The sequence below is a fragment of the Osmerus mordax genome, chromosome 25, assembly GCF_038355195.1.
Source record: "Osmerus mordax isolate fOsmMor3 chromosome 25, fOsmMor3.pri, whole genome shotgun sequence".
NCBI classification, from domain to species: domain Eukaryota; kingdom Metazoa; phylum Chordata; class Actinopteri; order Osmeriformes; family Osmeridae; genus Osmerus; species Osmerus mordax.
Window position 1 is genome coordinate 2,060,800 of NC_090074.1, and position 17,500 is coordinate 2,078,299.

Consider the following 17,500-nt stretch of genomic DNA (forward strand, 5'->3'; position numbering starts at 1 on the left):
GAGAGAGAGAGAGAGAGAGAGAGGAAAGTGGAGAAGTAAAACATGACAAAGAAAAGGAGAGAGAAAGAAAGCAATAGAGGGGAAGAGCGAGAGAGAGAGACAGAGAGATAGGAAGAGGGGGACAGAGACAGTATGTGATGAAAAGTGAGGACTATGAACAAGCCAACACTTTGTGGAAGTGAGGCTCTCTGTGACTAAACCTCCACCAAATCACTCCACCTGGTCCACAACTCTGTACTCAGCCAGCAAGCAGCGACCCTGAACTACAGACGGCTCACCGGACCGCTGACACGACAAGCTCTCTCACCATGGCAACGTCCGCCTGGAAGATCTGTTTGATGAACTTGTTTTTGGACGAGTGGACCAGCTGGATGATGTCAGTGTGGAGGCTGTCCCTGTTCTTCTCAAGGAAGCCTGATTGGACGGAAGAAAGGTCAATCAGCAACAAAGGGCGTCTGATTGGATGGTGGAAATAAACTGATTAACGTTTGTGAGTTGATTAACAGTAGATGAATGCGCTTAAATCAGTGCATCCACTTGTGATTAATTAACATGTACTTGTGACAGTTTTTAAATCAAAACCAGTGAATCAATCAATTAATTAGCTTCTACCTCTGGTCTCATAATGCACCACCCCGGCAAAGTGCTGGATGCCAAACTGAGTCTGATAGCTGTTCTTCGGAGGGATGTAGTTGATGTTGAGCTTGTGCTGGGAGTTTAGTTTATTCAACATGGTGGCATCGGTTCCCTAGGAAGCAGAAGACAAAACAACTCATATGCATGGAGGAAGAAATCCTCTTTTACCTTACAAACATGGAGGAAGAAATCCTCTTTTACCTTACAAACAGAGAACATCCATTTTAATATTTTGAAACATTTAAATCCAGGACTAGGCTCGATGCAGAGCTAGGTTTTCGTATCAAAAGGCCCCTTCCCGTCTACCTTGGGAAACTTGCTCTCCTCGTCGATGAGGGAGATGATGTTCATGGGCTTGTTGGCGATCATGTCCAGGGCGTCCTGGTTGTCGGTGAACTCGATGTGCTGCCAGTTGATGTGCTCCAGGTTGTACTCCTCCTGCTCCAGCTTGAACACGTGACGCACGAAGAACTGCTGCAGGTTCTCGTTGGCGAAGTTGATGCACAGCTGCTCAAAGCTACGAGGCAAGCGGAGGGGAGAGATGGTAAAAAAAACTAAAGAAAAAAACTGGGAGTGTATAGCTCAGTGGTTAGAGCATTTTCAGGTTTAAAGCCACCCCGGTTCTGTGTAGTTTGTCACTTTGGACCAAAGTGTCTGCTAATTAAACACATTGAACGATGATGAAGTTAAATATTAACTTCAGTGTGATTCATTGGGAATTAATTTACCTGTTGATGTTGAAGTTCTCAAACCCGAAGATATCCAGCAGGCCTATGGACCTCCGTATGAGCTGACTCTCACAGGACGGAGGTCTGAAGATGGCGGCGTTGATCTTCTCCACGATCCACACAAACAGCCTTCCATAGATCCCCTGGAAGGGGTTCGGTTAAAACGTTTCAAAGTCGACCTTTTCTGAGGGATCTTGTGAGACACAACCTACACCTAACGACAGGCTGTCCCTTCATTTAGATGCGCATATGCTCCCTTAGCCCTTATCACTTTGTACACTTTCGTTATATTACCATATTGTCTTTTACTCTTCTTATTGTTATTCTTGAGCAATGTTGCAACCGTCAAGAATTTCCTTCAGGATTAATAAAGTTGTATCTTCTCTTACGGCAGGGAGAGGGGGGGGGTGTGGGTGTGGAGGTTAAAGGTCGTCACCTTGACGAAGGCGTCCCTGACGTCCAGGCCCTGGACCATGCTGAGGGGAGTGGAGACGCTCTCTCCTCGGGTGATAAGGGTGCGCGAGGTCAGACAGGTCATCACATCCTTAGGGTTCACCTGCACACGGCAAACACAGCTCTAGTCCGCTCCTCAAACGCCCCAGAAGCCCACAGATGTCGAAAACAACCATGACCTTGAAGTCTGAGATGGGGGGAACATGTCTAAGAAAGTCTGATTCTCATTAATGACAATGAGTAGGGCAAGGCTCTGCCGATCGCGAGGGAGATAAACCGTTGAGTTTGCTGAGCTGTCAGTTCTGTGGCAGTCTACAGCACGCACACACATGCACACACACATACGCACACACCTGAGTGGAAGACCCACCTCCATCAGAGAAGCGGCAGAAGACAGGTCAGGTGACCTCACCACCACACAGGCATCCAGGTTGTCATAGGTACGAGCTGTGTGAGGGAGAGGAGTTGGACAGTTATGGCAGGAGGTTGTCTAGACAGACATCACATTCATGATTCATAGCCAGAGAAAAATGCCCTGACCTTCATAGCGCATGTTTCCCATGTGCAAGATGGCCGCCAGCAGCTTGCTGATCTCCCAGTTCTCCGTGTCAGAGAACATGAGGACCTTCATGGCCGACAGGATGCTGGAGTACTCCTTCAGGTCGTCACGAGTGTCGCACACCGTGCAGTTACCCTGGAAACAAAAACACACATTTACACAGGTGTGCACACACACTTTCTCTGACACACACAAACACACACTCTCTCTCTCGCACACACAATCTCTCTCTCTCACACACACAATCTCTCTCACTCTCTCTCTCGCACACACAATCTCTCTCTCTCACACACACAATCTCTCTCACACACAATCTCTCTCTCTCACACACACAATCTCTCTCACTCTCTCTCTCACACACACAATCTCCCTCACTCACTCTCTCTCTCTCACACACACACACACACACACCATGGTGAGGTAAGAGTAGTCGGTGGCGAGGCCCAGCCCCAGTTTGGTCTTCAGCTCTGGAGCCATTCCTCTCAGCATGCAGTAGAAGATGTGATAGTTCCTCTCATCAGCCGCCTGGAGAAAGACAATAATTATCATCATAAGTACTTTTATTTATATAGGACCAGTTTCACACCCAAGTAATCTAAAAGACATGAACAATAACCTTTAAATGTTAAATACAAATATACATATATTGACATTAACATGACAGAACTGGAACTGTGAACAGTATGTGGTGTGTATCTGTGTGTGTGTATCTGTGTGTGTGTGTGTGTGTGTGTCCGTGAGCTACTAACAGCCTAACCAAAATATGGAAGGGAAGATGAAGGGACGAATGAGTTGGAGGGCAGAGAACGGTGTCTCACCTGTCGGCAGACCCTGGACTTCTCCAGCAGGTACTGCTCCACCTTGGCCCCTTCAATGGCTCCTCTCTTATTGAAGTGGATGTCGATGTATTTGCCGAAGCGGCTGGAGTTGTCGTTACGGATGGTTTTGGCGTTGCCAAACGCTGTATGGGCGAGGACAAACATAGCATCCGAGAATTTCCTTGCCTTTAACCTCTGAGGTTTGAGTCAAACTTGATAGTTATTGTGTAAGCGGAGACCTCCTTGTTAAACTAGACACGTCGCTGCTGGTATTGATTTGTTTCCTCAGCAGTCAACATTCATTTCTGGGAAGCCTCTGAACGTGAGGTTGGGGCATTGCACAAGCAAGATTACAGGGAACTGAAGCCACATAGGCCTTAATTCCAGGTTTAGCCTTGGACCAGAGGCAGGAAGTTGTTATACAGCCATACATGCAAACGCTCACACAAATCAAAAAATGACTGGACAATACCAACAAGACAGAGGTCTTCCAATCTGAAGCTCAATTCTCAGCTCTGCATGAAGTCAAACCTTAAAGATAATTTCTCGCCGAGTGAAGGTGGCTTTCATGACTGTCTGTGCTGTAGGTGGAGTCTGTGTAGTGTGTGCTGGAGGTGGGCTCTCACCTTCCAGGATGGGGTTGGCCTCCAGAACCTGCTGCTCTATCCATGAGTGCTGCCCGCTGATGGCAGCCAGGAACTGGAGGATCAGCTTGGTGCTTTCAGTCTTCCCAGCTCCTGACTCGCCGCTGGGACACACACACACGGATACACACACACACACACGGACACACACACGCGGACACACGGACACACACACACACGGACACACACCATCAGAGACCAGCCTTGTCTGGATCCTTCGGGATCTGAATGTGAGATATGTCGGTATACGTGCTGTAAAAGTTCAACAGTTACAAAGTTTGTTTTTGTTATTACATTAACCTCGATTTAACCAGGTAAAGGACTCAGTGAGATTAAAAATATTATTTAACAGGAGTGTCCTTGCCGAGATGGACGTCAGCCAACAAAAGCAAATTTGAAACACAAAAAATCAAAACACAGGAACCAAATCATCCAGAACCAATAAATAACCACTTAAACAGCATTTTAAAAAGAGTCACAGTTTTAAAAGCACTGACAAGTTTGGAAAACAGCTTGTGTCATTAGAGACAAAATAACACACACACACAATAAAGTAGTGCAGTAGCATAGTTGTCTTTCTAAATTATGTCCATAACCTGCACAGTTGAAACACGACACACACACAATACCTGATGATGCAGCACTGATCCTTGTTGTTCCTCTGCATGTTGAAGTAGCAGTTGTCTGCTATAGCGAAGATGTGCGGAGGCATCTCTCCTATCTTCTTGTTGGTGTACAGGCGGATGTGATCCGGCGTGTAAATGGGCAGCAACTGGTATGGGTTTACTGCCACCAGGATTGACCCTGTGTACGTCTGCAGAGGTCAAGAGGTTGAAGGTCAGATATGGAGTGGTCAGGAGGGGAGATAAGGTGCTTTGACCATGGTTGTTTGACCATGTGATCCATTTACTACGATTTCAGCCACTACAACAACGGCTGATATGTTGTCGTTTTATCTCGCATTATTTTGTGTTATCCAAATTTCGATAACCGTTTGATTATGTACATATACACAGTATCTATGTATTTTAAATGTCTGTTAAGTCAGTGGCCTTCCACTCTGGTGTGGAAGGCCAAATGAGTAACAACCCAAAGGGGTCGTTCTGATAACGATCATTCATTTGAACCAGGTGTGTCCAGTCAGGGAAACATCTAGAAGGACAATGAGCCCTGAAGACTACAGACTAGAGTAGACCCAAAGACTACTGTGTTAAGTCATTTATGGTGTGTTATGTTATCGAAATCATTGTTTGATCATAATTGTTTTTTTGGGGGGGATAAAATAAATAAAAATACAAAAAATTTCAGTGGTACAATGGCTCAGTATCTAATCACACAGACTGTCTTGAAATGTAGTCATGTTTAATATCATTAAATGGCTTCGATTCCGAGTAGCGTCAGACTTTAATTTCAAAATCAATTTTTCGCTCACTACCTTTAATCATGTGCTTTTAACAATGATCTGGACCACGACAAAGCTGGCGTTGTTTCATCCATTCACACATACAGGACATCATCATCATCATCATCATCATCGCTACGTTGTCAAAGTGCAGTTTAGAAGCCAAAACAAATCCAAAGCGTGACTACAGCAGATGTGATCGCCGTCAGTAGGGGGAGGAAGATAAACAAGCAGAAGCTACACGTACAACCATGTTAGCTTTCTGCATTCACGAAAGCTACACGTACAACCATGTTAGCTTTCTGCATGCACGACAGGGGCAAGGCTACGCTTTCTTTACTCACCCGTCCACCACAATTTGTCTAAACAGAGAAATGAGATGAGGGAGAGGAGGGTCGAGGAGGATGAGGCAACAAAAGGAGAGAACACACAACAGCTGTAGTTTGACGAGGAAGGACACACAGGAGGTCAGGATCCAGTGGTGAGGAGGTCTGGATCAGATGGTATTTGAAACGATTTCAAATACATTGAATGTTTGCTTGAGTGTCTTGTTACATAGGGGATGTTTGAACGTTGGAATTTTGGGTAAAGATGTCCCAAAATGTTTACATTTACATTTATTCATTTAGCAGACGCTCTTATCCAGAGCGACTTACAGTAAGTACAGGGACATTTCCCCGAGGCAAGTAGGGTGAAGTGCCTTGCCCAAGGACACAACGTCAGGTGGCATGACCGGGAATCGAACTGGCAACCTTCGTATTACTAGCCCGATTCCCTCACTGCTCAGCCACCTGACTCCCGAGACTTTATGTTGTCCCCTTTGCACCAGGCAAGATCAATCAAGCACAGATACAGCGCTGTTTTTCAAATGACTTTTCAAGTCTTTGAAACGACCCCGATCTGGTAAAGTGCGATTACAGCTATGACACAAACATACAAATCCACATTCATGACGCCAGGAGATATTCGTCAATACACCCGTAACTAGGGACTCGTAACTAGGGACTCGGCTACAAGAGGGCATATCAATTTGGCTTGAACATTGAGTGGGGACAAAACATTTTATCACCCTATATCCCACCCCAACGTCCGTGCTTTGACGATAATTATCGATGAGGAAGTATCTCTACTGTCCGTCCACAAACCTATGCGCATGTTAGGCTACAGATCCACACTCACATAGATGACCCGCTCGTTGTAGCGTATCAGCAGGTTCCGGAGGATTCCGGCCTCGTTCAGATCCCCCAGGCGGATCATGTCCTCCACCCCCTGGATGGAGGTGGGGTGCATGGGCTTGATGTTGGTGGCGTTCTGGGGGGAGATCCAGTGCTCCTGGGTCGGGAGGAACAGCTAATTGTCAGGCCCAGTTTCTCAGACATGAATTAAGATCCTAAAGTAAGAATTCCATGAAGATCTCCATTAAAAATGCTTTCAGGTTACAACTAGGCTCAATGAATGTCTGGGAAACTGGGCCTCGGGGTTGAATACTAAACAGGAAACACGTACAACATGTCTTTAACTGTTATTGTCTTGGTAGCGAGGTTTTCTCTCTGTAACGGTTTACACTTTGAGCGATTCAAGTACTTAAACCAATTACTCAATGAATCAGAAGTTCTAGTGAGATTAACGTCTCGTCGTCGAGATCTTACCCGGCCCTCGTCGTCCAGCACCTGGATCTGTCCCGAGTCGCACAGCTTGACCACCGCTCCCACGGGAACGTCAAACTCCCGGCCCGTTTTGAGGTCCAACCAGACATAGTCTCCCTGGAAGTGAACCACACTACAAGTCAGACACTACAACCACAGCGGTCAGACACTACAACCACAACAGAAGCAGGCACACCGCCCGTTCTCTAATAGGAACTAAGAAGTGACTAAGAAATCGAAAAAAAAAAATGTACTCTGAGTTTGTCTGTTCTGAGAAGAAAGTGCGTGAGGTCAGTTTCCATAGAGAAAGGATGTGTGCTGTCCTCTGATCTGACACACAGCCTCGGACAACAGCTCTCTCCGCTGAGGGAATGGGAATGTCTCTCTTCCAGCGGTGTTGGGGAACTGTGTGGAAATTGCCTCTGGCTTCATAATATAGATTTTTGTCATTCGGCGATCGATGGATTTGCGTTTCTTTGGGGGGAGAGCTGTGATCTGACCCGTTTACCCGCATGATCAATGAGACTGTAGTATGAAGGACTGTAGAAAACCGTGATCGGATCAATCTGCCAATATCATTCAGTAGCAAGGACAACATCGGTTCATTAGCTTCTATTACCTGATAAATCAACTCTAATCCGAACCCTAACCCGTTTAAACTGACAGACAGCTGCTATAAACAGAGAAGTGCCCTATTCAACTCATGACATAATCAACCCGGAGTTTGTTGTTGCCTCGCCAACCATTAATCTGGATTTGTATACTGGAGGTTATTTCTAACCATCGTGATTAAACCTTGAACTGCAGCATCAGCTTTGTAGTCAGCAGTCTCCTGGAACGATTCATCCAAACTGTGAGGTAACTCCCATCAACCACCAAGCTCAGCTCCACCAAGCTCAGCTCCACCAAGCTCAGCTTCAGCAAGAGTTTGAGGTAAATCTTCTAAACAGTTTTGTTACGTTCACGATGGGTATCGTTGTGTAGGTGTGAAATATGCCAGCACTTTGAGTTTGCCAGTGGAACTAGGCCGACGAAGGCTTAGCCTGGTCCTGACTCCACGAAGAGTTTAAGCAACCCTTCACCTTTCGTCACTAACACTGTTGCTAGGGGAGGAGGGTGCAGTTTAGGGAGATGGACTGTTGTCGGGGGCGGAGCTGCAACCCTGACGATGAAAACAGCGGACCCAGGAAATAGACTCCAGCCAGAGAATAAGCTTTGTCACATCTGACTGTTAAGCTGCGGTTGTTGTTGTTGTGTGAGCGAGCTGGACGCAGGCCAGGCTGGTGTTACTTTAGGCCTTTCACCAGCCACAATAACCGTTTCCAACCTGGACTCTGGGCCCTTGTCACAAATCTTGTTAGATAAAGTGATCTCTGAGTCAGAGGGATATTTTTTTGGGGGGGTATGGCATGCATCAGAATGGGTCACAAATAACGTGGATTGCATCCCAGGAAGTCTTTAATACAGACTGACCTCAGTTGACCAGGCAGGATCAATCAAAGCGATGTGAAAAATGATTTCTCAGAAAGTAGTTGAGAACCTCCCCCCCCCAAAAAAGCTACTGAAAGTAGCTCGAAACAAATCTAAACCCGAGGCATTACAGAGGCTTTGCCAGTCTCGCCCTAACCACACAGAGCCCTAACATGGCCATGGCCATCCAGCCTGCTCGGGTCACGGAGCCCAGCTGGAGTGCAGCGCTGGAGCACTGAGCTTTGTGATAAGTTATCGATTTCCTGCTAGGGAGTTTTAAAGGGAGAATGAGGTCATCTCCTATATTTAGCATGGCTGTGCACCAGTGCTTAAACACCACCGTGCCCTCTGATTGGTCCAGACGGCTCGACCTGAGACGTCGCACGGCTGCAAGGGTTCCGTGAAAGTGTCCATAAAAGTGTCCATTGTGGTCTTCTTAACAAGGTGCTACTCTCATTAGCATTTAAATTAAACAGTCTCAGCCAGAAAAGGTCATAGCCCACACTGCATGTGTGTGTGTGTGCGTGGGAGTGTATGTGTCTGATGTGTGTGCGGGCGTACATGTGTGCGCATAAGTGTGTGTGTGTGTGTGTGTGTGTGTGCAAAGAGAGGGCAAATGGCAGGGATTGGGCAGAACGTCAAGCTTGAACCGCTACTCCCTTTCACACAGCAAGCCGTTAGAGGATGTACCTGTTGCAGAATGACCATGGTTCAATTTCAGGGTGAGCCCAGGACATCAGATAACTCCATACGAGGACCTGTAACGGGACAAAGACATCAGACAAAAACAACCACCAAATTCAGACAAGAACTGGGGAGGGTCAGATGGCTGAGTGGTTAGGGAGTCGGGCTATCGATCAGAAGGTTGTTGGTTCGATACCCTACTTGCCTCGGGGGGAATGTCCCTGTACTCACTGTAAGTCGTTCTGGATAAGAGCGTCTGCTAAAATGACTAAATGTAAATTTAAACACTTAAATAAACGATTCAGAGTCAAAGTGCAGGCAGGATATGAATCTTTCAGAGAGTAACAACAACAAAAAGTTGGTTGTTAGATTTCAGGAGACAGGCAGTAAACATTGTCTAATAATGAATATAATAACAATATGTTTATATAACAGTCGCTTTTATCCAAAGCAACACAGAGGGTTAGATTCTAACTCAAGTTCAGGCTCCGCCCCTGTGATGAACATACATCTAGACAAGTCAGGATGCGTCTTAACCCTTGTGTTATCTTCGGGTCATTCTGACCCATCAGTCATTGTGACCCACCGTCGTATTGCGACAAATTTACCTCATACAAAAACAAAGTGAAGCATTTTCTTTTAACTGTCGGGCTGTCTCAGACCCCCCACATTGGAATGGTTAAAAGACAATAATTTTTATTTGTTTTTGTATTGGGTAAAATTGGGTAAACACAACGATGGTTCGTTATGAACCTTTGGGTCATGTGACCCGAAGGCAGCACGAGGGTTAATGTACAGGGATTCACCCCTCCAGGGGTCTCTGGAGACAGATGCTGTCCCCAGACTCAGAACTTCCAGCTGAGAGGGTCGTCTCCCCCAGGGAGAGGTGGGCACCCCCAAAACCGTCTGAGACCCTCTGGAATCCCACTTTAATCAAGAAGGAATTAGAGACATCAACCTATGGATTTTAACCGCCACAAAGCCAGTAATGCTGTGGTTTAGTTGTCTTGGATTAAGTCCATAAACTGTACAGTTGAAACACACACGTACACACCCACACACACACACACACACACACACTGCTAAATATAGAGACTAACCCCACCTCTCACAGCCCTAAAATTGTCCAGACTTCCTCCCATTGTCGGAAAATACGTTACAGTCAAAAACAAATCAGAACTTATCAGCCATATTTGCCTCTGAACGCCCAAATCATCCCTTTGTGTGTCTTTCTACAATGAACACAAAAGCCAATAACATCACTGAGATCCATCCCATAACAAGATAGAGGAGAGGATAGTGATTAGGGCTAGCAACTGTTGCTAGGGCAACCACCTTTCGTGGGCTACAATGCAACCCAGTCAGCTCATAGAAACCGCAAATGGGGGAGTCTAAATTGTAGACAGCAATAAAATACCCTGTTTAGCAGACGCTTTTCATCCAAAGCAGCTATACAGACGAGGGGATTCAAACGTGCAACCTTTTGACCTGCAGTCAAATGCTCTAACCACTAAGCTTCCAGAAGTGTTATTTGTTAAAATATACAGAACTATATTCTTCTAACAAACCCCACACTGAAAAACAACATAACCTGGCAAAGTCTAGCTTTAAACGATGCAGACCAGACATGTGCTTCTTTCTGGGCCTGGGGTCAGGTGAGTAAGGGGAGAGGAGGGAGAATGGGGGAGGAAGGGGAGGGAGAACGGGTCTGGGGGGCTGCTTCTGGACCTTAAGGGCTTATTCAGATTCCTGGGACTAATCCCTATGCTTAGTCTCTCTGCCTGCTTACATACAGAGCGTGGTTTGATAAGGCTGCTCGATGGTTCCCCCCCCCCCCCCCCCCATCTGGATGATCATCCAATGATCATCCAGTGACCGTGCGAAGCAGTTACGACTCCAAAGCTTCCTTGCTACCATAGAGAAAGAAGCGTGAACAATTCTCCGATTGATTCAGTAGTTTTTTTTATAACTGGCCTTACTTTCTGTTGGCACAAATAAAAGCATTTAGGAAATTGTAAAAGGTTTTGTAGACAATACCAGCATCCTAAATAATCCATTCCGACCGGCGAACAGCACAATATACTAAGTGCACTAGGTTGCAGCCTCCCGGCTTCCTCCGTGTGATATCTGGACACGGGCATCGCTTCACAGATGCTGCCCATCCTGTCTGTTTTAAAACAGATCCAGGACCTCTCCAGGAACAGGAAGGGTGGACTTCTGGGACGATCGAACAGGGCTGGCTGAGTCAGCCTCGGATGGTCCTCTGCCACTTGAGGAACATATGGCACCGTCATGGTCCTCTTACCCCCACCCCCACCGTCTCACCCCCCACCCTTCACCGTCTCACCCCCCACCCTCTTACCCCCACCGTCTCACCCCCCACCCTCTTATCCCCACCGTCTCACCCCCCACCCTCTTACCCCCACCGTCTCACCCCCCACCCTCTTACCCCCACCGTCTCACCCCCCACCCCCCCACCCCTCACCGTCTCACCCCCCACCCTCTTACCCCCAACCCCCATCCTCTCACCCCCCCAACCCCACACCCTCTCTCTCCCACCCTCTCCATATTTTGTGGACTAATGTAGAGATTCACTGTACTAAACCGGTCTTCTCAGCCCTGGTCCTTGGAGACCCCCTGTCCCGTGTGCTTTAGATGTTTCCCTGCTCCAACACACCTGGTTAAAAATGAACGGGTCGTTATCAAGCTCAGCAGGAACCTGATGCCGATGACAGGGCAGGTGTGTTGGAGAGGGACACATCTAAAACCTCTCCACACTTCCGTGAAATAGAAGTCAAACAACTGCTTCTACTGGACGAATCTCAGGCCGAACACCTTACATTTGACAGCTGTGGAACTCGGATGTAATTGATGCATGATCTCATGTGATTATCTCCACTGCAGTGGCCCAGGGCAGCCTCCCAACCTGCATTCTCCGCTCTGCCTCCCACCACGCCTCCCACCAGACTGAGCCTCTTAATGGGAACCGCGGGGGGTCAATCTGCCGACGCACACCACCACAGACGTCGTCTAAGGACGCCAGGGACCAATCACAACAACCCGAGCCAACGTCTGGTGTCAGAGGAGGAACGTTCTCTCCTGTCAACCACGGTGGAGAGACACGCGTCCGGTAAAACCTCCACCTCCATCTGAATTTCTCGTTGACATACTATCTTGCTTTCCTCGAGGAAATCGCTGATCTGTCATAATTGGATTGGTACCCGCACGGTAGTGGACGTACTGTAAGCACTGTTCTACCCATTCATGCACGGGAGATCAGAGATTACCTCAAGGTGGGGAGGAAGGTGAAAGTAGAAAGACGGGACCCCTCACGAGGGCCGAACGTCGTTCATAGACGTTCGAAATTCGTCCTGTGTCGGTTACAAAAAGCCTGATCTAACCTATCTCCCAAGCATCTACTGTGCATTGTTCTTGAATACCTCTCCACGCATACATGTACTCATACACCAGACCTAGACTTATATTCTCTGCATGCTATCCTTCAACAACACAACTAAGTATTTTCCTGACTTTTCTCTCATAACCTTTTCCAATATAATCTTCATTAACCCTTGTGTTATCTTCGGGTCATTCTGACCTATCAGTCATTGTGACCCACAGTCGTATTGCGACAACTTTACCACATACAAAAACAAAGTGAAGCATTTTCTTTTAACCGTCAGGCTGTCTCAGACCCCCCACATTGCGAAGGTTAAAAGAAAATGCTACTTATTTGTTTTTGTGTTGGGTAAAATTGGGTAAACACAACGATGGTTCGTTGTGAACCTTTGGGTCATGTGACCCGAAGGCAGCACAAGGGTTAAAGTGCATTTTGAAACCATCATGGTAGAGTGAGCATCGAAACTCCCTTTCTCCTTATCTGTTCCCACAGTCCACTGTACTGAACACCCTAATCTTGACCTCACATGCATCCAACAAACACACACACACACACACACACACACACACACACACCACTGCTAAGACTGCATTGCACAGCATACCAAGTGCTATGGGAGGGATTAGAATTATGTATGGCTTCATTGGGATTCTACAGCTAATCTGTATGTGTGCTGCTTAATACTACTTGAGTTAGGATGCCAAGAGGTATATAGGTATGTATGTCAATTATGACTCACATGGCAAGGATACCACACACACAGCATAATGAAATTCACAAAGTACTTATGGTAAAGAACCATAAAACTCTATTTTGTCTCGAGTTTAATTTGAAGACAACATACCTGTATATTTTTCACCAAAATAGCAAAGCAATATCTCTAAACCAAAGTATGTTTTCCTCTGAATCATCTAAAAATAACCGTCTGTAGGATCGATCATAACCTTTTATATTGTGGTCCTTTAAAATGTGTTCAACACTTCATACCAGATATCAACCAACTCTAAGGCCATGACTTTCCTATTTTTGCTCACCAGTAAAGGTTTGACTGTTTGGTGAAAGTGTATTTTTGTATCCAGTGATATTTTGATGTTTTTTTTCTGATCATACTTTAAATTTAACAGGAAAGTTCCATGTTGTGGACCAAGTGGAACAAACCAGACATGGATGTTTCCAAGGCATTTACTAAATGATACAAAACAGATCTCTCTGAAGACCAATTAAAAACCCAGTCCCAAAAAAACAACGTATTTTGGATGAATTCCAAACACCTTCCTAAAAATAACTGACGTGCGATTCTGAAAAAGAGGATCAGTCGACACCTCACATTGTCACAGTCCATCCACGCACACAAACCAACACACACGCAACCTCCTCCTGTCACTTTAAGTGTGTATAATGGTCCCTTTAGTGGACTGGCACGGAGAGTGGAGCGTGGGGGGGAGAGAAGTAAGAGGCTTTGGGTTAAAGCTCTGGGAGAGAAGCAACACCCGGGCCTGGGAGAGCTAAAGCCTCGGCCCCCGGTCGAACCACCCTCCAGCCAGCCGCGCGTCCCGCCACACTCACCCCTCAGGACCCGGGTTCTCCCTCTCCTTCCTCCTCGCTCGTTCTCCCCTCGAGGTCCGCGGAGAACCGTTGAGACGAAAGCAGCAAGTGTTCTTCTCTTCTGTGTGTGTCGGGCCACTCAAGTCCGCGCTCTCTCTCTCACTCTCTTTCTCTCTCTCTATACCTGTCACATGCTACTTCTTCTCCCCCGCCTCCTTCCTTTTCTTCTTCTGTCACTCTCTGTTTACCTGAGGTTCCTGTTGTCGCTTGGCATCCGGTGGAGGACTGACTCTCTGGTAGCTCTCTCTCATTCAGCCACTCATCCTTATTAGATGAGAGGCTGGCTTAAGGCCCAGGCTCAGGCACCAGGAGGCTTAGAGGAGAGGAGGGAGGGGAGCAGAGAGGAGTGTGTGTGTGTGTGTTGGGGAGGGAGGGAGGAGCAGTGAGGAGTGTGTGTGTGTGTTTGTTGGGGAGGGAGGGAGGGGTCAGGGGGTCAGGGGGTAGGGTTGGTCCATGCAGAAGGAAGACACACACTATGGGAGCTGGCGTACACTGATACACATCTAGTCTTTCCATCCTCCTTAACAAGGATTCTGAGTGACTGTGGTCTATTGTTCACGGAGAAGGTCAACCTGCTATTTTGAAGATGTGAGTGTGGGTCTGTTGCATTTGTAGCACGTAGGCAAAGCCGGCGTAAAAAGAGTATGCATGTGTTGTGTATGTTTACGGTATGTGTTTAAAGAAGGGTTTGAACATTTCTTTATATGGTTTTACAGTCCTAAGGGCCCCAAACAAGCACTGCACTGCAATACATGCAACATTGCACTACAATTTCAGCCTTAAGAAAGGAACTTACTTTGTTTAAGGTGTTTAAATGAAACATTTAAATGTTTAAAAGGGATAAAGCTTCCTCGTTTATTTCAAAGTCATGCCACAAGTTGACATAAAATACAAAAGAAAAATAATTTGATATTATAACTATAAAATAACCACAGTGTAAACCGAGAACATAACCAAACAAACACAGAATGAAACAAAACGCAAATCGAAAGAAAAGAAACTCACAAACACACAGTACATAAGATAAGTCTGATGTCTAGCTATCCGTAAACTGATCAGCTTGAAACACAAGATTAACTAGATATATAAAATGAACAAGAGTATAAAATACTGAAAAGATACCTGTTATAAAGATGTTTGTATCTTCTAGTGTCACCATGCAGTATATACCAGTCTTAAGTTCATAAACATCAGCATAAAAGTACAAGGGAAACACAAGCTTTTTCGTCGAGTGTGTAAGACTATCTGAATAAAATGTCAATGACAAAAATACAGAAAGTGTCACTTGACTTGTAAATGCCACACAGTCTATATAATGCTATTGTAAGGATAACTTAACACCTGGCATAACTGTTTCTGAAAACCCAAAACCATTCCATGTCGCACTGACACATGCAGCAGTATGCAAGGGGCTGAGAACCTAGTGAAAAAACTAACCAAAGTTGTTGCACCATGTTGATATTTGTCTAAAACCCGATCAATACAGAATGTGTAGTAGCACAGGTGTTTAAATCAAATTTACCCTCCCATCTGTAACACAAAAGTTGACATACTTTTCATTTAGTCATTCGTTGATATAATATTCACAATATTCCACGTTGGTACAGACTACTGGCTGAATAGTGTCATTAGACCCTTCCCTCAAATACAATATATCTTGCCTTTGACATAAATAACGTAAGAAATATATTTACATCTAAATTTGTGTCCAGCAGTTGGCTGAATTGCCAGCATTCCCGGTGTTGCCACTTTCATTTACATGTGAGCCGTTTAAAATACCGTCCTGAAATACTTTGTCAGACTTGGTCATTGTAAAATGCATGCAATAATGCAAAATAAGCCTGTAAACCACATACAGTACTAAAAGTAGCAACAACCTCTTGCTCCGGCTCATTTTAACACTTCAGAAATAAATCGAACCAAACGTCGTTCGCTGATTTCAAGTCATTTGCTACATGTGTTGGCATTATAAATCTAGAACGGGTCAAGTTATTCGGGTTCCCACAGCATTCAGGTGTGCAGTGTCCTAAAACTGCACAACAAAAAGACGAATCAGATGTTGATGATCCTACCCATCGGACTCACTGCAATACCTTGATGTGGCGCTGGTTTGCAGTGGACATTGTTACACTTTCGGCAAACGATAATATGGTGCAATGGCAATGCAACAAAACCACAAACTTCATGATACATACACAAATAAGAAAAAGAGGAAATAAAAACTAAACAAAGTTCATAAAAGTCTACAAAACTCACAAGATCCCAACTTATCTTCCACCAAATGGTGGCAAACATCACTTTTCGTTCTAAATGAACGGTGTCTGTCTCTCCAGCAACAATCCACCTACTTTAATAACATTTATTTGGCAGCTATGTGGCAAATACCGGCACAACAAAGCTTAAAAAAATGGTAAACAGTCAAAGGTTCATAATTATAAGTGCGAATTTATAAGAGACATCGATACAGTTTCATAAAGGTGCTTCGTAGTTGTGAAACCGGGTTTCATGTCAATCCAAAAGCCTGTGGCAGCTACCCACAATGCCCCTGGTCAGACTGAATGGACGCACGTTACCAAGTCCTGGCAGCAACCAATGAATGCCTTTGGCTCTGTGATGCCCCCGCCCATTTGTTGGCACTATTCTTCTCTATCGCTTCAAACCACTTGTCGTTCTTTATTAATCTTACTTTTGGCTTATGTTACCTCTCGATTAGCAGTCTCTCTTCTACCTACACCTTTTTTTAAACACTTGTTTAGTTGTCAGACACAGATCAACAGAGTGACTACAATAAGTGACACAATTTAAACATCACTTAAATATAAACGACTAATGCTAGACTAACAACGGTCAGTACTGTCGACTTTGTCAATAACCGTAAGAGACTACAATTAGATTGATATGATTCTGACATGATGCGCCATAGTGTAAACATGCTGTAGCATAACACTACCATTTCCAAGACTTTTCGTTTAGAAATTATAACGATACGTTTTAACAATAGAATACAAGGCCATGGATATAGAAAACAATCCATGCAATACACACATTTAATAAACATATATACAATTAAATTGTATATAGTCATGAATACCATGAAACGTGGTTAGTAATGCAAATTTGGCGCTGAAACTAAAATGAGTAAAAAGCCCCTAAAGTTTCGATTGAGAGATCGATTTGTTCGATGCTCTCCGCATTACATTCAAAAGAAACGTCTCAGGAAATAGCTTCAACTAACACGATTCCGTATTTTTTTCATCAATGAATGACTGTTGAAAATAAGATGTAAACTATAATGGTCAAAAAGACACTGAACCCATGTGGAATTGTACCATGGTCAGAGAACCATGGTAGTACGATATATACACACCACAGTTATCAAACTCACGACAGAAAGGTCTGATTGCACTTTTGAAGAAAACATATTCTGCATGGTGTACTGATGGCGACGGCTGTTA

The 17,500-nt window shown here is 45.2% G+C and overlaps 1 protein-coding gene across 2 annotated transcripts in view; it reads right to left on the reverse strand.

Moving 5' to 3' along the window:
* The window catches only part of LOC136933372 (unconventional myosin-VIIa-like), a 24,236-nt gene extending 15,172 nt beyond the window's left edge, over positions 1-9,064 (reverse strand). For both annotated transcript variants that reach the window (XM_067228690.1, XM_067228689.1), the window contains exons 1-14: positions 9,047-9,064; positions 6,890-7,003; positions 6,420-6,572; positions 4,468-4,652; positions 3,821-3,942; positions 3,195-3,337; positions 2,788-2,901; positions 2,358-2,511; positions 2,188-2,264; positions 1,801-1,920; positions 1,365-1,507; positions 943-1,153; positions 613-748; positions 308-414 (exon numbers count right to left, since the gene is read on the reverse strand). In XM_067228690.1, the coding sequence (XP_067084791.1) occupies positions 308-414; positions 613-748; positions 943-1,153; positions 1,365-1,507; positions 1,801-1,920; positions 2,188-2,264; positions 2,358-2,511; positions 2,788-2,901; positions 3,195-3,337; positions 3,821-3,942; positions 4,468-4,652; positions 6,420-6,572; positions 6,890-7,003; positions 9,047-9,064 (1,797 nt within the window). The remainder of the gene's footprint in view (positions 1-307; positions 415-612; positions 749-942; positions 1,154-1,364; positions 1,508-1,800; positions 1,921-2,187; positions 2,265-2,357; positions 2,512-2,787; positions 2,902-3,194; positions 3,338-3,820; positions 3,943-4,467; positions 4,653-6,419; positions 6,573-6,889; positions 7,004-9,046) is intronic.
* Positions 9,065-17,500: the final 8,436 nt, after the last annotated feature.